The sequence below is a fragment of the Podarcis erhardii genome, assembly GCF_964252035.2.
Source record: "Podarcis erhardii genome assembly, chromosome: 9".
Classification (NCBI taxonomy): domain Eukaryota; kingdom Metazoa; phylum Chordata; class Lepidosauria; order Squamata; family Lacertidae; genus Podarcis; species Podarcis erhardii.
The window spans coordinates 34736591-34763731 of record NC_138512.1 but is presented as its reverse complement, the minus strand read 5'-3'; the positions used below and the strand labels follow the sequence as shown (position 1 = coordinate 34763731).

General features: G+C 40.7%; 1 protein-coding gene across 1 annotated transcript in view; it reads right to left on the bottom strand.

Moving 5' to 3' along the window:
• The window catches only part of AADAT (aminoadipate aminotransferase), a 78551-nt gene that overhangs the window by 23400 nt on the left and 28010 nt on the right, over window positions 1-27141 (bottom strand). The window contains exons 17-29 of the mRNA XM_081877545.1: window positions 18830-18963; window positions 17679-17792; window positions 14930-15101; window positions 13250-13382; window positions 11476-11550; window positions 10926-11135; window positions 10218-10283; window positions 8863-8945; window positions 8464-8560; window positions 8149-8210; window positions 6462-6526; window positions 5132-5238; window positions 3694-3795 (exon numbers count right to left, since the gene is read on the bottom strand). Coding sequence (XP_081733671.1) covers window positions 3694-3795; window positions 5132-5238; window positions 6462-6526; window positions 8149-8210; window positions 8464-8560; window positions 8863-8945; window positions 10218-10283; window positions 10926-11135; window positions 11476-11550; window positions 13250-13382; window positions 14930-15101; window positions 17679-17792; window positions 18830-18963 — 1420 coding nt within the window. The remainder of the gene's footprint in view (window positions 1-3693; window positions 3796-5131; window positions 5239-6461; window positions 6527-8148; window positions 8211-8463; window positions 8561-8862; window positions 8946-10217; window positions 10284-10925; window positions 11136-11475; window positions 11551-13249; window positions 13383-14929; window positions 15102-17678; window positions 17793-18829; window positions 18964-27141) is intronic.

The following is a 27141-nucleotide window of genomic DNA, read 5'->3' as shown; positions in this document are numbered from 1 at the left end:
TGGGCCTGCTCCAGCTCTGGGCTGCTGGTGGTTTTCCTTTGCTCTGTGCTCAGAGAGCCACCAGGCTTGTGGGAGCTGTAGCTAACATTTTGTATAGGTTCAGCAACAAGTCCTTCTGAGGGCTTGGGTCACTGGCCTTTGCCCCATGGTGACAAGCCCTGGTGCTGAGTCTGGAAATAGATAATTCTGCTATTTCAAGATGTGGGTTTTGTTATGTTATTGAGAATACATTAAGCAGCATTGGAATAATGCTCCAAAAAGGAGCTTGAAATTTTACCTTAAGTAACCACCAAATAATATTAACTGTAATAAATTATAGGTCACAGTAATGCTTGCTTGCTTTTAACAAAAGCAAAAAATCCGTACTATTTAAAATAATGAACGACTGCTGTATAATCAATGATTTATTTAACAGAACATTCTGTGAAATTCGAGGCACAGTTTTGAATATTAGCCAGTGAAGATTTTGGTAAAAGCTAGTTCGCTGTAAGTATCAAGCAATTTCTTCCTTTATAAGTTCAGCCAGTATCTGGAAACCCTAAAAAAAAAAGCAAGAACATGCTTTCCAAAATGCTCATAGTTCATCTTGACAAAACTCAGTATTATTTAAGTAATATTCCTGTAGTTAAACAAAGCCCATTCATCTGAAGGAATCCAAATACAGGCTTTATTGAATGGTGTGAGCAACTAATTTATATAATAATAATAATAATAATAATAATAATAATAATAATAATAATCTACTCTTGTGGGAGTGCTGTCCATTAATTAAATATTCGTTTTAGTGGACTAACTCTCTTAACTATTAATGCAAATACCGTTGTCGCCTTTGAGCATTAGGAATTCATCCAATACAGATGATACTTGAAAGTTATGTGCAGTGCAGTGCGCTGATCCTACATATGCTTACATGAGAGTAAGCCACACTAAACTGAAACTTAATTGTGAGTAAACATGCATAGGAATGCAGTGCACATTTCTTTTTACTCTGATCTTGCTTGTAGGCTTCCCATGGTGGGAAAAGGGTGCTGAATTACCTGGGCCTTTGGCTTGATCCAGCAGGGTTCTCATAAAGCTATTATTATCAGGGCTTTTTAATAACAGTACTCACTGTTACAAAGTACAGGTACCTTTTTTATTTTGCTACCCATGGCAGCTATTTAGTATTTGAACCCACAGTATTTTTCAAATACATAGATACCTAAAAATGCAATGATTATTATCATTCTATATGAATTTAGATACCATTCTTATAATACTTCATGGTGTTTCCCTTTTATGTTTATACAGCAGAAAAAAGCTGGTTATTCAGTAAAACAAATAAATATTCCTATTATCATGCATTTCCTTCTGGCTTCTCAGTGTTTTGGTGTGACTTGTTAAAGAATGGGATATCTGGGATGCTTAACCCAGTATCCCAAAGCAAATTCACCCTCCTGTTCTTGCTTGTTGGATGTAGAAGGTAGGGCAGGTGAAAAATTCCTTGTCTTGACTACTGGCTGTCATCACATGCCCCCGTGATGGGACACTTTTCTGCTTTCAAGAAGCTACTCTTCCAGACTTCCATCCCTGGTACTGTGTTTTTTTTTCCCTTTGATCTGTCTAGAGACAAGATGGCAATATGAGAGAGTTGTTTCTCTCACACATGTTTGTTATGTTCTTTTATTTGTTTATTTAGGAGAAATAAATTAGGTATGTAACAAAACCTCCACAGCTTTGCTTCCGTTACTCTGCTGCATTTGAGGTGCTCACATGAGCAAATGTGAGTCCACTGCACCAGGACCTATTCCTTGGGAATGCTGTGCTGCTGTCCCTACGTTCCTGTGATCGGAAGGTCAAAGAAGGTGCTCCCGACACCCAGCCCATGCAGGCGCAGAAGACATGGGCTGAACACGGGTGTACGGAAACCTAGAGCACTGGCTGATTTACAGCAAATTGGCAGGGGAATATAGGAAACTGCCTTATACAGAGTCAGACCATTGGTCCAGCTTGCTCTGTGTTTTCTGCACTGATTGGCAATGACTCTCCAGGGTTTCAGACAATGTTCTGGATACAGCAGCAGTATGAAGACTTCTGCTGGGGAAAACCTCTTTCAGAGACCTTCGAAGAGCACCTTTACCAAAGGCTAGATGGTCTGGTTCAGAGATGGGTTTTGGGTTATTTCCTAACCTGTCTGCTTTCTAAGAACCCCCTTTTTTAGTTACTGAAATGAAAAATACCTATATCTGACAAAATCAGTATATTTGCTCCAGTATACAGTGATATCTCGGTTTACAAACGCTTCAGGTTACAGACTCCGCTAACCCGGAAGTAGTACCTTGGGTTAAGAACTTTACCTCAGGATGAGAACAGAAATTGTGCTCTAGTGGGAGGCCCCATTATCTAAAGTAGTACCTCAGGTTAAGAACAGTTTCAGGTTAAGAACGGACCTCCGGAACGAATTAAGTTCTTATCCAGAGGTACCACTGTATTGGTTTAGTGGCATTAGCACAATGCATTGTAGTTAAAACTTGTCTATTCACTGCTGTGTTGTGTGTGTGCCTTTCTTGTATCTTCTTGGCTTGAGTGTTTCTGTTTCAGCAGCACATGTAAAATACTGGCTGTATATGGAACCGGAAGGACACTTTAAGCATAACCATAAAGTGTAAAAATGATCACTAGGTGGTAAAGTCTACTGGGAGTTCAAAGAAAGGGCAAAATATATGCCCCTTTTTTTGCAAGTTATCAGACTTTTATTGTAATTTAAAATTCTTAAGACAAGACTGAGAGTATTGGAAAACCCACAATTATTTTAATACAGAAAGAGAAAGTCAATGTTTTTGCAACGATCCAAAAACCGACTGTGATTTATTCTTCGTTTTTATCAAATGCACCTTGTTCCCTTATTCCTTTTTATTCACAACATAAAAAAAGAAAACAATTTGCACTTAAACTGGAATATTCAAGCCAATGGGTTTGGTAAATTTTCTAATGTTTCCAATGGGGCTTATTTACTTGCACTAATGATTTTCAATAAAAACTGTTTCAGTTGTTTCTTCTGACAGAAAGAGAATGTCAAATCGAATGCAAAATCCCATTCCCTTCCCCGGAACCAAGATGCAACAATTTGGCTGTAGTCCTATACGTAATTAACATACATTCACTGAACTCAAGAGGAGTTTCGTCTCTGTAGACGTTTGCTGGCACTGGCCATCACAGTTACACAGCAACTTAAATTCCCAATCTACACTGTTGCCAGGGACTTATCTCTGCTGCAGGGCAAACCACCACAGAAGCCCCTGCTGTGCTCACCGAATCCTGCTGGCAGTAGCTAACAACCTAAATCCCTAAATGGGAGTTTTGTAGGCAAGGGCAGAGCAGGGCCATAGATGAATCCACTGGGTCCACAGCAGGTCCATTTCCCTCAGAAGGGCCCAGCTCAGGCCCCTTTGCTGCACCAGCCTGAGAGTTGGCACAGCAAAAATAGACAATTCAACTGTTTCTGCCACCCACACATACCCTTTCCCTGGGCAAGGTTGTGGATCCAGCAATTAATCTACCGCTCCATGCCTACTGCTTCAGTTAGGATGATGCACTCCCATACATGTCTACTCAGGAGGAAGTTCTATTGAGTTCAATGGGATTTAAAATAATAGAATTTTGCTTCTCATAAAATTCCTTTTTTTGGACAACAAGAAAGTAAATTGTACTTACCCGGTCCATTTCATCTGGAGTAGCGAAAGAGTAGGAAACTCTGATATGAGGGGATGGTTCTGAGGGATCAATCATATAAGATTTCCCAGGAAGTAAAGACACCTAAAAATGTTGATTATTTTTTAAGACTTGTTCATTACTTTTATTGCTTTTGTGTATGTAGATGCTACTAATTTATCATGCATGAATATACTGTTTGTAGATATGTTATTCTCCACATGTGATCTCCACATGTTTGCGTAGTGAAGCAAATGGAAGGAAGGAGTTTATAGAATGGAAATTCAACATATTTCCATCAATGAAAGCATATACGTTAGCCCAACGAACAATCTTTCCCTGTGTCCTATTGCACTAACCTTTACTGGCTTCTGCTAGCTGAACAGGGTAGTTTAATCCGTCCCCTAAATTTTAGTTATCTCAGATAGGAGTAAGAAATAGACCTTTCCATATGTATTAAACTAGAGAAAAACTGCTGAAACAAGTTCATTTCTGGCCTGCTTATTATAATACACTTTATTCTTGTGGATGATGTGGGCTCATAGAAAGCAATCATATTACTTATGTAATATGATTTCTGCTGTAAAAAAACATAGGAAATTAAATTCAAAAGGATAAATCAATGGTAGTTCTATGGAGCTCCATCTTACTGAACTGGATTACTTGGCACACATTTATATTTTTCAGGAGTATTTCATTTTCAGTTGCAGAATTTCTACAAGAAGTTCTTTCATTTGCATTTTCCTCTGAAATGGCTTTTTGTTGCTAACACAACAATGAGGCTATAACAATAGAACTGGTAGAAGCTGAGCTCCACAGAAATTTATGGACTGCATGATTGGGTCAGAAGCAGGGATGCATGAATTTCAGTTTTTTTCTTATTTTTCCGGCCTTAAGATCAATTTTACACATTTCCACACCATTATACAAGTTGTCTTGAGAATTCATCAACATTTTGCTGTGTATTTCTCCCAGTATATACATTTTTGTATGCAACTTGCTAAATAACACACATAATTGGATGTTATTTTAACTAATATATGCATTTTTATGCACACTTTCCCCTAATGTGCCCATTTTTCTACACATCACAGTTGTATTGCAAAATTCAGAGAAATGAAAAATTCAAAGGATACAAATGAGCCTTATCTAATTATGTTTGACTCAGAGTAGGTCTACTGAAAGTGATGCAAATAAATTAATCATGTCCATTAATCTTAATGTGTCTACTTTGAGTAGGATTAAGATTTCTTCAGGAAGTGCAAATCAGGTTTGCAGTAAGATGCAAACTAAAGCAGAATTTCTTTCTCATCCTTATTCAGACATGACAGCCCAGTGACGCCAGCCCATTGACTTGTGGCACTTCACCCACCAACTCCACATCATGAAATATTTCAGCCTTTCCCATTACCACAGCAGTAGAGTAATTGATTTTTCCTACCCCTTTCTCCAGTGCTTTTTCCATGACCATCTGGAATGTATCTGAAACCCCCTTAATTTTAATCCACAAAAATAGTCCAGCATTAGGAGCATGCCACTCTGCTAAACCTAGAGGAGAAAGCACAACAACGAAGTGAAAGCATCCTAACGAGCTTATCAAGCATTGTGTTTTTAAAATATTCAGTGCTTACAACAAACACAGTGGTGTAGAAGAACACTTCAGCCTTCTTCACCAGGGCCTCAGCCAAACAGTTTCTCATGTCAGAGGCCAGATTTTCTACCACACTCAGCCAACTAATAGCTCTCATAGTCTTGTATATGTATTGGTTTTGAGCACACATGGTCCTTGTGCATTCCAAGGGTGAGTTCACACTAACCTGAGCTTCATGCTTACATGTGGGTCAAGTAAACAAGCACTAGAACTGGAGTTTAAAGTTGCCATTTACCATCATACTGTTTTTCTGCTTGACCCAATAGCAAAGCAATGTCTCTTTTTCTGATGATGTGAGACACATCCAGATACTACTATGGTGGTGTTATAATCTGATGACAGTAAATAGAAGGCACAAAATGAAGCCCATGTCATTTGCTAATCACACTTCCAGGAAGTACCATTACATAGTTCTGGTTGGCTAATTTAGGTATAAGGATCTCCTCTAGCGAGTTCTTTTTACCTTACTGCCTTCCAGACATACCTGCTTTTACTCTGGAAAACAAGTGATACTGGCTGCAAAGACTATGTTAGAACTGTCACCAGTTCTTGACAGATGTATGGTTGCACCAAGAACAACCTAAGATACCTAACGTGATCTAGAGCTCTTAGTCTCATGAAGTGAAGGCCAAGAAATGTGCTCTACAGGCTAGTCTAAATGTTTCATTTCTAAAGCAGATACTGCTTAAAATAATCTTTCTGTGTTGCATTTTCCACAGTAACTCAGAGTGCAGCACCTAATGGACTTTTCTCAGCAGGCAGTTTCCATGCACTCATTCTTGACCGTGGCTGGTGCCGCCAACATGAACACTCTACATGATGTGGACAAATAACTTGATAAGCCATGCTGTGCACAACAGTGGCGCATGGAGGAGACACACTCCATTCTGTTTGGAGTTCTTTTGAATGGCAGATGCTTGTTTCAAGGGGCAACTGTTTGACAAGTAGTAATGGCAACCCTAACCCATCCGTTTTCTCACTCCTACCATGTTAAAAATCATCTTAGCCTTTGTGTTTCTTCTTTAAATCTGTATAGAATCTTTTGTGGTTTTTTTTTTTTAAAAAAAAAAATCCAGGCACATTGTTACGTCTAATTGCCCATGGGAGTGAGTTCACTGACCTGTCAGCCATTTGTCTGCTGTAGCAAGCATCGCGTCGCGCTGCTTTTTGTAGAACTCTGCCACTCTGAAAACAAACAATCAATGCTTGCATTCTTAGTGAAGAAAAGTGGGGGTCATGTGTCAGCCGTAGCACTTCCATTAAATTGTTCTAGACAAGTCACATTCAGAACTAATATAACCTGAACAGCAATACAAGGCACTCAATCTCTGTACTGTGGATGGAGACTATGGGCAGTTGCTCAGGTCACACAATAGCTGGCAACAATTTACTGCGGAAGAAATGGCTAGCACTGTTTCTTCTACTACCCCTTTCATGGATTAAGAAAAAAAAAAAAAAAAAAAAGCATTGTTGCCCACGAGATCAGGTGTGACCAAGAAGACAGCATATATTTGGGTGAGAATTTAATGATTGCATCCTTCCTAGTTAGTATGATTTCTTCAGAATTCATTTTCATTATAAAGTTTGAGTGAAAAATAAGCTCCCCAAATTCTCCATCCTATTTGGGTGGGGAAATGGACAGGGTGGGTTTCTTTGTATATTCTCCTACATAACCCTAGGCTGTCCACCTCTTCCACGATGTAGCAGCAGTAAAGCTAATGGGAAACCTCTACCGGCCAGGAACCATAACAGAATGAATGAATGAATGAATGAATGAATGAATGAATGACATCAAGAGAAATAGGGAAGGTAAGTAGGACACATGTCAAGGGGGAGATCCCGCTGCACTCCGGAGGCTTCCTGTTGCTCTCCTGGCTTCGCTTCGCTGGAGAGGCGCTGCTCAGCTTTCCCTCTCTGCGCAGCGCCCCTTCAGCGAAGCGGGAGGAGAAATGGAAGGGGCTCCATTTCTCCTGCCGCTTCGCTGAAGGGGCGCTGCGCAGAGAGGGAGAGACTTTCCCCCCTTGTTCTCCCCCTCTAAAACTAGGTGTGTCTTATGGTCAGGTGCGTCTTATAGAGCGAAAAATATGGTACGTGTGAGAGGTTCAATGGTTGTAGAAGAACCCTATCCCTAAAAAGGCATGCCCAGTGCCAGGTCCTTTACTCTTTTGGTGTCATACAAAGACCAGGTCTTTTATCTGGCTTTACTGGAAAATGCTCACTGTTTCCTGCTTTCATGCAGTTGTTCTTTGGAGTTGTTTTATTGTAATTTGATAGCTTTATCATTCTTCATTGTAAGCCACCTGAAGATCAATTATCTCAAAATAGAACGAAGAGACGGTAGGACCATGAAGAGAGCTTTCACAGGCAGAGGTGCTTTTTTCTGATCTGGTGCTGTGCTATGAGATACTGTGGTCAACTGTTAACCCTATCCATTAACTATAGCCTGAGCCCGGTTTTTGCTGGGGAGGGCGGGATACATATATTAAAAAGTTGTTGTTGTTATTATTATTATTATTATTATTATTATTACTATGGAATTGATGAAAGTGACACTTACAGCCTATGGACTGTGAGCATGTTAGAAACGTAAGAAGCTGCCTTATACTGAGCCAGACCACTGGTCCAACTAGCTCAGGATTGCTTGCACTGACTGACAGCAGCTCTCCAGGGTTTCAAGCAAGGAGTCTCTCCCAACTCTACCTGGAGATGCCAGGGATTGTACCTGAGACCTTCTGCATGCAAAGCTGATGCTCTACCACTGAGCTATAGCCCTTCCCCAAATGCTAGCATTTTCATAATCCCCTTACCGGTCTGCATTATCCAGAAAGCCCTTTTGCCCCCACTTCTTAAGAAGTTCCATTACGATGACCTGCAAGAGAAAGCAAGAAAGCATCCAATGTGATGTCACAATCTAAATAAAATATGCAAGATTTGTGTATTCACCGTTAGTTTCCAGGATTCCTTGGAAGGGAACCATGACTGGGAGTACTTCGACTTTTAGCTAAATTCTATATATGTTTATTTAGGATTAAGCATTCAATTGGGGCCCCACTTTCAATTAAGTGTTATCAGGATTACAGCTTTAGTTTTGGAAAGCAATCCAATATATGACTAATGTTTACCTGTGCAAAAGTGTTGGGTTGCATTGTTGAGGCCTGAGTATGTAGAACAATTTTGTCTATAAAAGGTGCAGGTCCTGTTATAAAGCCTATTCTCAACCTATAGAAAAGAAAATACAACAAAGAGTTGAAAGACACACACCCTACTTAATTTGGCAAGTCCCCAGTTTTAAATTTTGTCCCTTTTTTGTTTTGCACATTGTTTTGTACAATGCCATCTGGATTTTGTGAGGGCTGTCAAATCACTGAAAACACCCATAGCCATGCAACAAGCATTTCAATTTGCAGTATTTGACAGATTCAAATGTCGTTATCGTTTCAAAATCTCCATCGTCACTCTAATTTAAGGTGATAGGGGCATTGCTACAGGGAGCATATTCTACACTTCCATATTCTACTCACCCGGAAGAGATAATTTTAGAGAAAGAATCACCTCTGATGACTCGACCATCAACATCCATTGAAAGAAATGATGGCGCTTTAGTCTTAAAATGCAAATAAAATAATATTATTAAAATGAAACAAACTAATATTAAGGTTTTGCTTGGCACATGAACTATGTGGAGGTGGGATAAGAACATAAGAAGAGCCGTGTTAGATTCAGGGGCAAAGATGTCAGAGGCAAAGGGATGGAGGCTGTCAGTGTTATTTACTGCTGAAGAGGTCCACCTAGTCTAGTACCTAGTCCAGGAGGTTCTGAGCCACATAGCAATTTTCAGCAACCAGAATATTGCTTCCAACAGTGGAGGCAGAACATAGACATCAAGATTACTAACCATTAATATGATAGCAAACTGTTCCCCTGAAAAGTACTGTAAGAAATGGGAAGGGGGAAAATTGTATTTCTTTCCTACCTAGAAGTTGTACAAATGGTGCATAGAACTTTTTTAAAAAATGAACCAACCTCTAGACACCAGCACAGATCAATGGAGACATTGACCGTCATCATCTTGCCAAGCCTACGGATCAATGGAGATAATGACTATCATCGTCATCATGCCAAACCTGGGCCTAGGAGAACCCAGGTGTGTGTAGGGGTCTCCAAGCTGATCCTGCAGTTTCTCTGGGATCTGGAGGACCTTTCCCCACAAAAGACAGAGGGCCATATGTCGCCACTGTGAGTGTGCTCTCTACAATACATTGAAAGCACCTTGAACCAATCATGGGGCTTGCACATAGCCAGGAAAGTGGCTTTGGGGAAGCTAGAGGATGAAGTAATCAAGGTGTTAGAGGCAAAGATACTGGAGCTATCAAAGCATTAACTACTGGTCAGGCATCGTTGCTAGAAAGAAAAATATGACCATTGCGCTTAGACATGATGGAGGACACGAAAAACTGGATATTCTTAAAAGAGACAAGCTAGGGCAAGGCAGAACTGTGTGACATGTGACTCAAGACTGTCAGTCATCTGCTCTTGGCTTGTCACCTGCTTTTGGGGGAAGAATTGTGACTCGGTAGTAGAGCACCTGTTCTGCATGTAGAAATTCCCACGTATCTCCAGGTAGGGCTGGACGAGACTCCTGACTGAATTCCTGGAGAGCTGCCAACATTCAGTGTAGACGATACTGCTCTTGATAGATGAATGGGATGACTTGGTTGTAAGGCTTCCTATATTCCTATGTTCTTGGGCCTAAGTGCCTAAGGAGCCTTAAAATCTAGAGGCTGAACATGCTTTTCTTTTGTGTCAAGAAGAAAACATACAAAGAGCAAACCAATTAGTACATTTAGTTTGGTAAGCGCTATTAGTTTGATTTTACCTTCTGAAACTGGATGAAATAGTATGGATCATCTTCTATTATAAGAAAGTTGTATTCGTGGGCAAGCTAAAAGGTAAACCAACAAGGAAAGAAGAGAAAATAATTTTGTGGAATGATCAGTGAATACACAACTATGGTTTGCCAACAAGCCAAAGCAATAGTGGTCCTATCAAACATGAGAAAACCTTGGGAAATTGATGCGTCCCAAGTTTATGTTCATGTTTCCCATTTTGTGCTGAGTCTATGAACAGTCACCTCAGGTGGCAGCGGAGGGGAGAAGGAGGCAGGGGGCACCATGTTGTTTTGCCTCAAGTGGGAAAATGCCCTGTGCTGGCCCTGCTTTCTGTGAACTCTCCTTTGTTGCCTTCTTCCTTGCTGTTCCAGAGCAGTGAGGATGGGAGCACAGGGAATTTGCTTAATTGTTTTGGGAAAGAGACATCTCTCTCATCTGCTACTGCATTTGTAGTACTGCCAACTAGTGCTCTCCTTTTTTGGATAAAATAAAATAAGGTGTCAGTACATAGGATGCAAAGAGGAAGAAGAGGTGACCACACTCCATATTGGTAGGTAGTTTCTAAAAATAAAAAAGCCAAAAAAGCAAGCACAGCTCCTATACTAAATTGCTGCTCTGTATTCCTGCCTAGGGTTGCTTAGTGGAAATGCTGTCTTTGTTTCTACTTAAGATGATGCCTGGGTACCAAGGATTACCTGGTAAATCTCTTTTTTGCGTTCCGCTGTCAGGGAGCTCCCAGAAGGATTGCCACCATTAGGAACACTGTACAGGAACTTAGGGGGCTTGTCTGTGAGCTTATGCACATTGTCTGATTTCCACCTGGAAAGAATCTCCTTCAAGCCTTTGGGAATGATTCCATGTGCATCACTAGGTACTTTGATGATATTACATCTCAAGGCTTTTAGCTGTTTATGAAAAGAAACATGGTATTACACATCATTTATTATCCATTTCACAGAGGCCATTAAAACCAGGACATTATTTCAGCAGCTAAGCTCGAAACCACTCGTATACAGATGTCATATACCGTGCGCCTTAAAACTGGTTCTGAAATGTCATGTGCTGATGGTAGTAGCTGATGGAGGATGGATCGCAGTTGGAGAATGGATGGCGGCTAACAGATTGAGGTTGAATCCTGACAAGAAAGAAGAACTGTTTTTTGGGGGGGGGGCAGGAGGTGGGCAGGTGTGGAGGACTAGAGTTGGCATAGCAGCTTGCTGTGATGGGACCCCAAAGATAACTCACTGCTAACATTGCCCCGTGGAAGTTCGGCTCCTCTACAAGGACACTGTCGCCTGGGTTGATGAGCATATCAAACGCCTGCAAAAAAAAAGATCAAAAAGGTTTGAAACAGTGAGCATCCTACTGGATTTTAGTGGGTGGTGTGGTGGAGTCCTACCCAAGTTTTAATATTAAAACCTAATACTTTACCAATGTAGATGTAAGGCATATCACCACCACCTCAACCCCCATAGAAATTAGGCTAGGCAAACAAAAAAAAAAGGCCTGTTTTTCTCTCTCAACCTAATTGCCACAAAGACAGGTTGGGGCCCAAGAAGGGAGATGGCAGGGCAGATTCAAGTCATCAGGTCATATATGGCCCACAGGTTGGCCAGCCCCCCCAATCTAAATGGTGACATTATCTTGCTCTTCTTTTGACACCAGCCAGGAAGGCTGTCCTGAATGCCTTGTCTGTATTTGAGATGCTTCTGTAGCAGAGACATGTTAGGAGATCTTTCTCTGGCTATATCTGGGCTGTGGAAATCATTGTCCCCTGATTCTGGCTTAATGTTTTTGGGCGGCTTTCTTAAGATATCCCATCAGAAGTTCAATTTATCTGGTTGACAGTTGATATCTATCTGCTTCCCGGTTTTAATCTTTTCTTCTATTATTCATGTGTTTTTGTTTTAAAACTGGTTTTGATCAACTTTTAACCATGTAGTATTTGGCCTTGGGTCCTCAGAATTGGACAACCAGAATTAATCTCATTTATAAATAAATAAAAATGATAAAATTGCACTACCCCTAACTTAGAATTTACACAACTTTTATTTTTTACCTTGAGCATATGGTTTACATATAGATGCTAAGCACAAGCAAGCATTGCACAGCTAGAAAATAAAAATAGTTAATAATGCATGCAGAAGATTAAAAACAACGATGACAAGGAGCAGATCTCTGGTGAATAAATCATTCTATGATATGTCCCTGAAGTCAATCATCTCTATAAAGAACAATGGACATGCATCTATTTATCTATATTTAAGAATCAGAGTTTAGAACTACATAATTGGAAAGCTACATAACTGGAAGCAATTTCATCTGGTTCTGTCTCCACTGAGGACAGGGGTGCCAACTTGAATAAAAGATTGGGGGGAGCAGGTAAGATGTGGCACACACACACCATTTGAATGCCAATGGCCATCAACTTTGGACCCTCCCCCGGCACCCTCAAATATTTTATTGGGGTGTGTGTGAAGGAACCTCAGCCCCTCGGACTCCTATGACTAGGGACAGGAGTCAACAGTTTCCATGAGCTTAATTCTGAAAATAGGATAGTTCTGCTGGATGAAGGGGAGAAGTAATTTTAATTGATTTCTCCTTCTCCTTCTTCTTCTCCTGCTCCTGCTCCTGCAAAGCTGCTCAAGAGAGTTGGAGGACCCTCTTGAACAGTGTAGGAAGCAGTGTGAAGGACTGAAGGAGGAATGGGGAGTTGATAAATCCCTTCCCTTCTACCAGTGGGGACCTCCACCGAATCTCAGACCTTTCCATGGAAGGGAACAACAACAACAAAAACTTGATGGAATAATACACTTGTATTTTCCAATAGTGCTCATGAAGCAGTCATGTCAAGTCTTTATTTTCAAGTATTAACTTTGCTCAACTGATTTGATATGATGGGGAAGAATCATCAGCAGAAAAATATCCTTCCGATTTAATTGCTATAGAGGGACTCAGTGGGCATTTGGCTCAGTTGTCTGAACTGACATGGTTCTGTTGACCTTTGAATCGCTCGTACTTTAGTAAGGCCATCCTGGCTGCCTGAAGTGACACATATCTTCATTTGTCCTTTCTCAGGAGCATACGTCGCTGTTGGTGGGTTGTGGAGCTTCATCTGCAAGTCTCTGAACCAAGACAATAAGTTGTGCATTCTGGAAGACAGAGATTTTATTCCTCTTTTTAAATATCCTCAGTTCTTCGTTCATAATATACCACTTCAGGTTAGCTTGAAGTTGGTGCAATGAAGAACAAACAAACAAACAAACAAACAAACAAACAAACAAACAGAAATACATAAACATCTTAACAATTACTTAGAAATGGATATGAAAAACCTATTTACGTGGACCAGGAGTGTGTTCATTCGTATTACCGTATTTTTCGCTCTATAACACGCACCCCACCATAACATGCACATAGTTTTTAGAGGAGGAAAACAAGAAAAAAAATATTCTAAACGAAACAGTGGATGTATGATTTTTGTGGTTCATGCTGTGGCCACAGACATGTGATCTGACAGTGAGTTTGGAGTAGCCCAATGCAAAAATCCTGAGGATCCATGTGGATCCATGCTTTGTAACCATGTTTTTGCACCACTGTGGCCCCAGGCAACAGCGGGTACGTGATTTTTTTGGTGCAAGATGTAGCCATGGACATGCTATGTGATCTGATGGTGAATTTGGGGTGACCCAGTGCAAAAATCCTGAGGATCCATGTGGATCCGTGCTTTGTAACCACGTTTTAAGTGGGGAGGGAAGGAAAAGCACTCAAGGGACAAGGAGCACGCGTGGGGTGTGTGGAGAAGGATGCTGCTAATAATGAAGAAGAGGGGTATAAGGGGAGAAGGCTCCTCTCCTCTCCCACTTTGTTCCTTTAAAGCAAGCAGGCTCTGCTTTTCTTCCTCCTCCCCGCTCCTCCCCGGCTTAGCGAGCTGAAAAACTTTGCTGCTATGTAGCGAGCTGAGTGGGGAGGAGAGAGGGACAGAGAGCCTGCTTGCTTTAAAGGAACCAACCGGAGAGGAGCCACTTACACTCGTGTAAGTGGCTCCTCTCCTCTCCCGCTTTGCTCCTTTAAAGAAGCAGGCTCTCTGTCCCTCTCTCCTCCCCACTCAGCGGCTCTCCTCCCGCTTTGCTGTTTCAAAGTGAGCCACGGAGGAGGGAAGGAAGGGGAACCATGGATCCTCTGCTTACGACTGCAGCAGATCCCCCCCGCCACCCATAGGCATTCCCTCCATAACACGCACAGACATTTCCCCTTACTTTCTAGGAGGAAAAAAGTGAGTGTTATGGTGCAAAAAATACGGTATTTTAAATAACAAGTATTTTGAATAAATGACTAGGGAGTTGCTTGAGCTAATTAAGAACATAAGAAAATCCTTGCTGGGTAAGGCAAAAGGGCCATCTATTCCAGCATCCTGGGTTCACAGTGGCCCACCAGGTGCCTGAGGGAAACTCTGAGCACTCTCTCCCCAAAGTTTTATATTAAATTGTAATTTATTTTGTATCTGTTGTGCATTCATGGACAGAGTTTCCCGGAAAGAGGGATTGTTGGTTAAACCACTCTGGTAATTGTAGCTCTGTGTAGGGAATAGGGATTTCCTAAGAACACTCAGTACTAAGGTTCCCAGGATTATGTTGCAGAATACACCTGCAATAAAACACCAGTCTGGAGGGCCCCTCTGCATTATTTTTCATCATACCCTTCTGTAGCACTGTACTGAAGAGCTCTCTTCATCAGTTGTTCTCCAATTTCAATGGTGCTTCCATCATTGAGGGTTATAGTTGCTGTTTTCATTGGGAAATAGTTAGGGTTTGGCATCCCCCCACTCAACATGATGATGGTAGACGCTGTCATCTTCTTTTCCAGTTCAGCTGCCATTAACACGAGTAAAAGAATATTAGGTAATAAGTTAAAAGATATAATTAACAGAAAAAATGAACTTCAGAGGAAGCCAAATGTGAAAGAAAATGCTATTCTTTTTTTTTTAAAAAAATAATTTTTATTAAGTTTCTTACAGATGTAACACATATCACAACTAAAGAAAAACAGGAAAAAAACAAAAAGAAAAAAGACAAGATCACAAATATAAACAAAAAAGAGAGTAAAAACAAAATACCGGTAAACACCTACAACCTAAACACCTAAACAACACAAATTAATTAATTATTTAAACTTCTAACCTCATAAACATATTTTGGGCTTCCTCTGAGCCCTCCCATCTGAATTTCCTTGTAATTAAAATGTAGCAGTTTTCTGATATCATTTTTTAAAAACCACAATATTCCAATTAAAATAAAATTTCTTAACTTTCCTTAAAGTTCTAAATCTTATTTATTTAATTGACTCTTAATTTAATCCTAGGCCTATTTTGGTACTTTCAAGTAATTTCTAATTTTTAATATCACAGTATTTATTCAAATAGTCCTTAAATTTCTTCCACTCTTCTTGGTATCCCTCTTCTTTTTGATCGCGGATTCTTCCAGTAAGGTCAGCCAGTTCTACATATTCAATCATTTTCATCTGCCATTCTTCCACAGTTGGTAGTTCTTGTGTTTTCCATTTCTTGGCTATTAAAATTCGAGCAGCAATTGTGGCATACAAAAATAACTTTACATCTTTCTTGGGCAGTTCTGAAACTATTATTCCAAGGAGAAAGGCCTCTGTTTTTTTTTTATATATATACGGTAAATGTATATTTCAACATTTTTTTAAATTCATTATAAATCTTTTCCCAGAAGTCTCTCACCTTGGAACATGTCCACCACATGTGATAAAAGGTACCTTCCTTTTCTTTACATTTCCAACATATATTATCACAACTATGATAGATCTTAGCTAATTTAACCTTAGCTAATTTGCTATTCTTACCTACTGTGTCACAGAACACTTTTTAAAACATCAGTGTTTTTGAAATATAAGGGAATATTAAACATCACAGTTGTGTTCTATGGTGAATGTAATCCAGTTTTGATCTGTATAAGCAGCTATCTTGGAGAAGCCCATATGTTGTGGTTTTTTGTAGTTGGGGGACACAATATGGTGGTTTCTACATGATTAGGTATATCATGAAATAAGGGCTTCTGTAGGAGTGAGGTTCTTAGCTGAAACTAGAAACAAACCTAGAGGTTTTCCCATTCATGTTTAATTTCATTGTGAACAGCATGTTGGTGCTGTGTACCCCCCCCCTACAGATAAAACACGTCCTCCATCCTCAAGAATCCTGGGAACTGTAATTTGTTAAGAGTACTGGAGATTGTAGCTCTGTGAAGAGGCAAACTGCAATTCCCAGGATTCTTTGGGGGTGGGTAGGCGGGGGCTTTAGTGATGTATGGAAGTGAGAGCTGGACCATAAAGAAGGCTGATCGCCGAAGAATTGATGCTTTTGAATTATGGTGCTGGAGGAGACTCTTGAGAGTCCCATGGACTGCAAGAAGATCAAACCTATCCATTCTGAAGGAAATCAGCCCTGAGTGCTCACTGGAAGGACAGATACTGAAGCTGAGGCTCCAATACTTTGGCCACCTCATGAGAAGAGAAGACTCCCTGGAAAAGACCCTGATGTTGGGAAAGATTGAGGGCTCAAGGAGAAGGGGATGACAGAGGATGAGATGGACAGTGTTCTTGAAGCTACCAGCATGAATTTGACCAAACTCTAGGAGGCAATGGAAGACAGGAGTGCCTGGCGTGCTCTGGTCCATGGGGTCACGAAGAGTCGGACATGACTAAACAACTAAACAACAACAACAGGGCAGGGGCTTTGAATGTGTGCTGTGTAAGCAGCCTTAGAGTCAGATAGATCCAATTCCTTTACACATAAAACACCTAAATAACCAAAAATAACAGAAAATGATATAGGAGTTGAGTGCAATTCTATACATATCTTTTCAGAAGTAAGTTTCACTGCATTCAGTGGAGCTTCTTCCCTGTTGAGTGTGTGTAGGCCTACAGCCTAACTCTATTAGTTTTTACTGTTATGCAGTGATGTGTATATTTATGATGTTACTGAGCAGTAAATTACAGCATTACAAGGTTGCCTTATATACCTGGCTACATTATTTACTCTGATTGGGAGCAACTTGCCAGGGTCTCAGGCAAAGGTCTTTCACAACACCTGTTACCTGGTCTTTAAAAAATTTGGAAATACTATCAGGGATTGAACATGAGACTCTGTGCAAACTATCTGCTGTACCACTGAGGTGCGGTTCCACCCAATTTATTATTCATTTATTTCATAAAATTGATACGGCACTTGATTGTAAAAACCCCTCAAAGCAGTTTACAAAAAGGTAAAACAACAATACCCAATAGTATTACTCTTCCGAATGGGAACTTGCACTCTCTCTCAACAAGACTTTTCTGAGCATAAGCATATTCTATAGATATAAAGCCAGGAGAAAATGAAAATTGTGAAGCAAATCAGGTGATGACTGGAAAATGCAACTACTCACTTGAAAGTCTTGCAACGTTTGGTTTCCTTGCTGCACTTACATCGGACAGGAATTTGGAATAATCCATTTTGATGTGACAAGCAGTGAAAAGGTTCCTTAGATTTCCTTGGAAAACTGCAGTAGAAATTAGACACAGATAATGATTACACTTGTATGTTTTGATCTCTTTCTCTTAGCACAGAGAATGCTTCAGTACTTTATGTTCAACTGCTCATGTGTTCTACTTTATAACTTGGCACAAATAAGAGCAATCAAATATCTTTTCAAATCCAATATTAACTAAGGGGCTTTCTCTGAAGCTGAGGAACACAGGGCAGCCTAAAACAATTTAAAAATGCAATGTCATTAAATACAGTAAAAAAATAAAGCACATTAACAACAAACAGAACAAGTTCCAAACAGAGTTAAAATCACCAGCAATTTTTCTTCTTCAAAAAATGTATTTATCAGGGATAACAAACTTCTATAAAGTAGGACTGTGCTAATTCTTCATGCATAAACATATCAAGGAAAAATATTGTGCTTTTGAGAAGCAAAAAAGGGTTTCCAAACATCACATCTCTCCCTCTCCCTCTCTCTCTCGTATGTGTGTGTGTTAGTGTTATATTCACACCTGTTCTTGGCCACTGTTTTCCCAAGTTGCGATTGCTTCAGCTCCACTCTGCCCCTCTGATGTATAGTTCCAGGAGTGGTCCTACTCAACCGGGGACTACAAAATGAGCATGATAATTCTACTGAGTGGAAACATAGTTGAGCTAAGGTGAGTGTAATATTTTCTAGACTAGCGATGTGGGTCATCGTAACCAGCCAGGAATTCATTGCCTCTCTAAGCAGGCAAATCATTTGCAGATGAGAATCATTCAGAGTGTGGATTGCTGTTTTTCAAGTGGCAGTTTGCCACCACTGAAGTGGCAAAATGTTTGTTCACCGCAAAAGAGACGGGCAATTCCCTCTCCCCTTGACAAAATGTGAACTGGCTAGAGGGGATTATGTCTCTCTCTCTCCCGCCCCCCGTTTGGTGTGTCCCCAACCTATTTTCATGGGGAATAAAGGGACATCCATTTGGCTTAGCCCTGGTGTAAATGAAATCAATATTGTTAGCTTCTGAATAAATCTTTAACACAAAAAATTAATAAAAGTATGAAACTTACAGTCTGCAGCTTGATGTAGGAAAGAAGGGCAGGAAGCACCAAATGCTCCAACAATAACAAAAAACAACAACTTTTTTTCTTCAACCGTCAGGCACAAAGAAAGAATAGTAGCAATGCCGAAAGCTGTTCTTCTCCTAAGGTGAATATAATATAATTGTGTTTTTCTCATAGCTTCCCTCAAAATCATAAATCTCTAGCAAACTTTGCCCAAGTACTTAATTATTTACCAAGGAAAATCAGTTATGAAAATTTAGACTCTGTACTTACATCAGGAATTGCTCAGCCTTTCTCCTTATCTCCACTCAAAAGCTAGTTGGCTCCCAGTGTGAAACAGCAGCCCCTTCAAGCTCGTCTACCCAATAGTTCACACAATCTTCACAGATAAAACTGACCCAATGCTTAGGGTGCCATTGCAGAGAGAGAGCCCTCTCTCTGACTGCTGCATAAGAGATAGTTTTTGATGCAAAACAGTCAGGCAGACCTGAACTTCAGATCTTAATAGACAGACAGAACTATGTGGAAGGAGCTGCTTCTTTGAATAAGCCCCTAGTTGTTTGGGACTTTATAAATTAGGTATTCATAATACCCTTCTGAAAGATAGGTAAATGACCATGTGTATCCCTGCATACGAGGGACGCGGGTGGCGCTGTGGGTTAAACCACAGAGCCTAGGACTTGCCGATCAGAAGGTTGGCGGTTCGAATCCCCATGACTGGGTGAGCTCCCGTTGCTCGGTCCCTGCTCCTGCCAACCTAGCAGTTAGAAAGCACCTCAAAGTACAAGTAGATAAATAGGTACCGCTCTGGCAGGAAGGTAAACAGTGTTTCCGTGCGCTACTCTGGTTCTCCGAGAAGTGGCTTAGTCATGCTGGCCACATGTACGCCAGCTCCCTCGGCCAATAAAGCGAGATGAGCGCCGCAACCCCAGAGTCAGTCACGACTGGACCTAAATGGTCAGGGGTCCCTTTACCTTTACCTATTCCTGCATACAAAGGTGCTCTCCTCATTCAATCCTTGAAAAGTGTTTCCCGCTGCATTTTACTTAAAGAAAGATAGAAACTTGGCATCTTGAATGGCCAAAGCTATGGAATGTTAGCTTAAACATACTGTTATGATCCTCGGCGAGGTACTCTCCTTAAAGATAATGAAATAAGCTGGGTGGCAGTAAGAATGCAGATCTCTCTCCCTTTTTAAGCCTTCAATGTATTGCTCTGCATCTTAAATAAGGACAACCAAGAAATCAGTAAGCTTTTAATGATAGTTCTTGATGAATTACTAGCTTTTCTGAGAAAGAATCCAGTACCCCACCCCACCCCCCGTTCTTAAAACAACAACCATAGCCTATGCTGTATTGAACTGCATGTTCTATAACTAATTAATTTGCTGAGTTCTTAAACAATTACTCTGTCTATCAAGCATGAAACATGGCTGTATGCCCAGTCATGACCAACCTTTGATTCAATACTACTTAGCAATCATTTATTTGCTTTTTTAAGGTGTCCCAGGGGCCACTGAATAGGTCAGGACCTTCCTCCAATGCCAGAGATCCATTATCAGAACCTCCCTCTTCAATGCTTTGGCTTCCAACTTAGGCTGGAGCTCTAACTTCAGTAGGGCAAAGTTCTGGGTAGTGGTGGGCGAAATGGTCAATTTTGGTTTCATCCCATTTAAGTTAAATTCCCACATTCCTACCTCACTTTGCAAATGTTCTAAATACAAAAAGCTCCCATAAAAAGTCACCTGCATTTTAGTGCAAAATTCTCCTAATAATGCACTTTTTTGTTTTCCCCAATATACATATTTTTGGAAAATTCATTTTTCCCTAATAGAATGCATCTTTTGTATGTTATTTTCACAAATATCTACATTTTTTATACACTTTATGCTACTATGTTCATTTCTGTACATATTACATGGCTGGGGAATCAAACTGCAAAATTTGGAGAAGTGTGAATTTTGAAGGATGGTTGTGTTTTGGTTTGTGTATTGTTTTTGGAAAGTCTAAAATAGGTAGGTTTACCTTTAAATGAAAACTGAATCTATTTCCCCCCCCCCCCACATCCTTATGTCAAGGCCATTCTGGGTCATTCCAGGCAGCAACTGTATCCTAATGCTGCCTGCCAAACTTGGAGAAAATTTAGACACTTCTGAGGCTGCCTAAATCTTTCCCTCCCCTTACCTATTGTTTTCAATGCGGCAACTCTCCTCTGCCCTCACTCCCATTCTGCTAGCACCAATCCAGCAGAGATGGGGGTTAAAGTGGTAGGTTCACCTTTGGATTTCACTACACACCCCACTTAGCATTGCATTGTTACCGTATAATTTATTCCCCTTTTCAGACGATTGTCGCTTTCCAAAGTGACTCGCATCGGTTTTTAAAAAAGGAAAGGAAAGAGAAAGAAGCCCAGCCAGCCTGCAAACCAGAAAGAAGAAGGTTTACAAGGGGTGGTGCGCTTTAAAATGTTCGACATTTAAAGAAATGAGCTTTTGAGGAATGACAAGGAGAAAGGTCAAGCGTGCTACATGTTGAATTAATACATATCACCGAAGTGCGAGGGTGGGTGGAATATCCTATCAGACAATAAGTCCAGGGTCTAAACCAGTACAGGTTTACCTGCCTAGTCTGTAATCAACCTTTTTGTGCTGCTTAGATCTTGGGTTCCAGTTTCCGTTATCTAATCACTCAGATTCTGTAAATGAATGTTGCAGCATTGGGATGCTGGCACACCTGCTTAGTTTATATCATTTATTATAAACTGGATGCATTCATAGTATTTTTTATAGTGGACATGTTTCTTTTCTGCTGGTTTTTTTTGGAGTCTCCTATTTTGATAAATGGGGATAAAAACACATGAATCGCTACAGAACAGTTTGAAGGTGGGGAGTGTTGGATGTTGTGCAGTGAAGACCTTGCTCATCGCCCTCCCTCCCCCACCATATCTTGTTTAGTACTAAATGCTGTATTATAAAATGTTTTGAAACTTTAGCTGACCTTATCTGGGACAAAGATATGGTCCACCATCAATCCTGATTACAGGACCTGCAACATTGAGAGAATTGCGGTTATACGAAGTGTTAAAAGTTAAAAGCAATCCATTAAAGTCCTAGTTTTTTCCAGCAACAAAACATTACTGATTTCCTTTCACATAGTGTGAAAACAATGTTTTATGTTGCAACAAATCCTAGTAAAAAAATATTAAAGCTATAGTAAACATGTCATGGAAATATATCTTCCTTGGGACAGTTGTTTTCCTGTGGACAGCTAATATAAATCATTTTTAATTGGATCCTGGATACAAAAGAAATACCCAGGTAATATTTATCTATCAGAGTTTTGACATGGTTAACAAATTTGTGGAAGGTCTAAACAGATAATATAGCATAAACATCAATACATAAAACAGTGATGGATAATGCTGTATCAAGTGAGTGAATGTGCCTATTAAAATTTGAAGATGTTTGGATAATGGAGGCTACCTGATTGTCAATGCTTATTTTTAATTTGTTAATCCCATTTGAATTTCATATACTGTATTCAGGCTACAATTCTATACTCGGTGATGTGTGAGTAAACACCATGGAACTCAATGGAACTTATTTTGAAATCAACTTCTGTAGGATTTCATTCCAAACTATGGAAGGGTAAGCTTTTGGTACTGCTTGTTCTGGGGTGTAAGCTGCCAGGGCACTAGCAGCCTAGACCCAGCTGCGACACTTGGTGCAGGTTGCCAGAATAGGGTGCTGTTGGTCTCTTAATGTGGTTAGAGGCCACCACTGCTGATGGTCAAAAGGAGGCACAGTAGCTACTAGCTCATTAAAGCCAAAAAAGGTAAAGGACCCCTGGATGGTTAAGTCCAGCCAAAGGCGACTGGGGTTGCGAAGCTCATCTTGCTTTCAGACTGAGGGAGCTGGCGTTTGTCCACAGAGAGCTTTCTGGATCATGTGTGCAACGGAACACCGTGACGGAAGTCAGAGTGCATGGAAAAACCGTTTACCTTCCTGCTGCAGCGGTACCTATTTATCTACTTGCACTGGCGTGCTTTTGAACTGCTATGTTGGCAGGAGCTGGGACAGAGCAATGGGAGCTCACCCCATCGTGGGGATTCGAACTGTCAGCCTTCTGATTGGCAAGCCCAAGAGGCTCAGTGGTTTAGACCACAGCGCCACCCGCATTAAGGATCAGCTGACACAAATGGCCAATGAGATTCTATTTGGCATCATAATACCTCCAGTTCTGGCTTGCTTCCTTAGTCTAAGCAATTTATTTCAAGTACAGAGCAAGCTGTAATTGGACTATTCTAGCTGACCTCTCTGCATCCTTCCCTCCTTGTGACTCTGCTCATTTGCTTACCAGCTCACTTGATCACCAAGCTACTTTCCATCTCATCTGTCTGCCACTTGCTTTATCTCCAAAATGCGGCAATAGGAAGGTTCATGGAAGTTCAAAAGGGTAGATCAAATGGTACAGAACAGAAATGACAGACAAGTTACACAGCTAACGCCTAATGGATATGTTTAAGGCAGGTGGAGCAGAAAACGTGTGCAAGGAATCCTGTGGAGTTTATGAGGAAACTGCTGTGGAAACAATGAACACAAAACCAAGGAGAGCAGATGAAGCAGATTTTAGTACTTTTCAACTCTGATGTTCTCTGTCCAAAGCGGTACCTTTAAAATATATATACATATAATGTAACAGCTAATGAGGTGATAGAAATTCAGACACGTGTTGCTCACTTTCACAAAGAACATCTGCATACAGTTCTGGAGTGGCTCTGCATAAGACTGGATAACAGAGCTTTTACGAGCAGAAGGTTCTCCAAACCACATCTTTCAATATCATTCTGTGACTGTGGGTGTCTCTGTCCCAAAGTTCCAATGTAATATTTTCTCTGTTTAGGGAAGTTTTTAATGTCTGATGTTTTATTGCATTATTATTATTATTATTATTATTATTATTATTATTATTATTATTACTACTATCATCATCATCATCATCATCATCATCATCAATTCTGTTGGGAGCTGCCCAGACTAGCTGGTGAAACCCAGCCAGATGGGTGGGTAAATAAATAAATTTACATCTAATCCCCACCTACCACTGAGATGGGAATCTTAGAAGGTTGCTCAGATGGGAATATGGCCCTATTGCTGAGAAATCTTACCTGTCCCCCATGAATAGTTAAAGGCTCAAGAGATTTGCACCAGGACAATGACATCTCATCATCTCATGGTGTCCTCTCCCATCCAGCTTCTCCACCATCTTTGCACCCTTTATTGCAGTTTGTTGAAGCATAGAGGGCAAGCTTCTCAGCATACAGAGTTTGGTTGCTCCTGCTGCTGCTGCTGCTGTTGCTCCTCCTCCTCCTCCTCCTCCTCCTCCTCCTCCTCCTCTGTAAAGTACCATGTACACTGATGGCATAATAATGATGATGTTTTGAGTTCTGACCCACTTTCCCCAGTGTTCCTATAGTAACCATGGCACAAGATTGGATCGGAGCTTTTCCTTTACATTGTTTTGTGTTTCTAAGTACTGGAGAATTCACTTTGCTGAAGTACTTTCTTAACAACAGCATATAAGTCCTTCCAGAAACAACCATACCCAAAGCAGCCAAAACATAATACTATCCGGTAAGGTGCAATCAAAATCCAGACTTTATTTAGCAAAAGCCAATGATGTAGGCAACTGAAAATGATGACAACCACCACTTGCTTTTGGAGACACTTTCCGTGGAAGCCAAAAACTTTTAATTGCTAATTAGAGCAATGTGGATCAATCTTTTGTGATAAACATAGCAGAGCAGTTCACTCCTGACTGTGGGATTATTTAGTTTTTCAATAATAGGAGTACAAAGCACATTTCTGTCATTTCTCAGCACCAATACTGAAAACAACGCAACTAGAATGTAATATAGTGCCTTTTCTTTGAACTCAAATAAAACCTTACAAGCAATGGGAAATTGTGCTGCGCTAAAATCTGTCCTCCATTTTCACAAAAGTTGTTCTCCCTTGCAAAAAGGGCTTCCATTTTGCTGCCCTGTTCTCAGGGAATTTTGGTGGGTGTGGGGTTTTGAGCTTACCTTATCATTGTGAGGTAGCTGAAGGTGGTGTGTGGTTTAATTTCCATTAAACATTAGTCTACCACTCTGCAGCTTGTGTTGTTACCTGCATTTTCTGATCTGAAAAAGCCCCATGAGAGGAGTTGCTTCATGATATCTTCCTTTGGGCTTTGACCGAAGCATGGCCTATTTGGAAATGCTGAAGGGTGTAGACTGCTGGTGAGGTGATTTGTACAATGAATGAAAGGCCACACTCTTGACCACCTCAAAGTAAGGTAATCCCAACACCCATGAGAGTCTCACCCAAACTTTTATCTTTCCCTTTGCTATTTCTAACACAATTTCTTTATTCATTGATGGAGAACGGTTAAAAAATGCAGATGATTTTTTTTTGGGACAGCACTTGTAGAAATTACTTTCCTGCAGTGTGCTGGAGCCTTGCACTAATGCTGTCATATCATGTCACAGCCGACATGTCACAGCTGTGCTTGGTTGTGTCAAATGTCCAAAGAGTCAATCTGCAAATAAATAAACAAATAATGCCTGCATGAACACTAAACACAACTTTTCTGTCAACACTTTCAGTCAAAATTTTTGTTTCTACATGGTATTTCTTAAGGAAAAGGGAAACGGATCGCCCTCAAAGGACATGGCTCAGAGCGTTTTCACAAAGTTGCCTTTGAGCTTCTGTTGCATTATTTATGTTAACATTTGAGCACTGCTCATGCAGGAAACAAAGCCGAGAAGGGGCATTTGTAGTGCGAATCAGTATTCTGGTCAATGTGGTGTTTTATATTGGCATTACAAACCTGAATGATGCAAGAGCCCTTTAAGCAAGTCCAGAGGTGAAAAGAACAGGAGCAACTTAAAAACACTGATTCAAAAGGCACGACTGCAGAGAACCATGGAACCTGTCAAACACCTAGGAAATCTAGATGGTGAATGTTATGTACTGAAGTTCTCACCCTGGGCCAGCAGGGGGATACTGTACATAGTTATGCAAATGAAGGATCGAAAAGTGACGTTCAGTGATTGGATAGTTTTGTATGCAAATGAAGGATCGAAAAGTGACGTTCAGTGATTGGATAGTTTTAGAAAATGGCAACAGTTGCATTGCTGGAGCTCTATATAAGCAGGCTGACTGAGCTCCTCAGCCTAGTTCTGTTCTGGAATCTGAATAAAGAAGAGCTGTTTAAAGAATCGCTGTGTCGTCTGACATGTTCGCCCACAACTTAACAGTGAATATTTACATTTCCCCTCTCCAATGCATTTTGGGAATGTTGGGAACAGGCTGATCCACAGCGGGACCAGAGTGGGAATGTTGTGGCATAAAGCATTATAGCCCCGGCTGCCTAACTAGGGTCTTAATCCAGAATCAGGTTCTGCCACAATGGTATTGTGTGCAAATCTCACCTCCATTTAAGGCACAGCTATGGGTGTCTGAATATGCAAACACCAAAGTGTGTGCTTTGGCAGAGCTTTGCATGCTCTGCACTTCCCCTCAATGTGCTCATGAGCGTGTCCCTTCAGTCCCCCGCCTTCTGCAGTTTCTACAGCAATTGTGACAATGATAAAAGCAGGGTCTCTGATCACACGGAGAAGTCTACTTCTTCAGGCCTTTCCCAAGCAACACGGGGATGACCAGGGATGGAGGGGACCCCCACACACGCCCAGCCCTCATCTACACTTTCAGCGTTCTCATGTTCAGACAAACATCTGAATATGCTTTACGGAACTGTACTTTGACATAGGTTATAAATCACAGTGAAAATGTTTGACTGCACATGCGGTGTGTCCCAAGGCATTTTCTTCAGTGCAGATCACATTTAGATTGTGTGGTTTCACTCTTAGCATTAATAGTAAAGTTTGCAGATCATGCCAAAGAACACTGGGTGAGATCCAACCCTCCTGCACAAGTGGAGATTGCATGCAGCAGGAGAGGTAACAATGTCTCAGAGTATCCCCTCACGCTTTATGAGTTGCTATTCTCCCCCCTGGCCTTTTGAGAGAGCTTTCACCGGCCACCATTTGAAATGGGAAGCTCTTTGAGCCACCATCCACCAGCAGAATCACTTGTGCTGGGTGAATTTCTGACCATGTTATCTTCCTATCAAGCTGGCATTTTGCAAACCAAAAATGTCATACAAATACACATAGACAATGCTTATGATTTCAAAGCTTTATTCTCTTTTTATGGGATACAACTGTTTTAACGATTCAGCCCATGAAAGGGAGATTATAAAATGAGAACAGTTTAA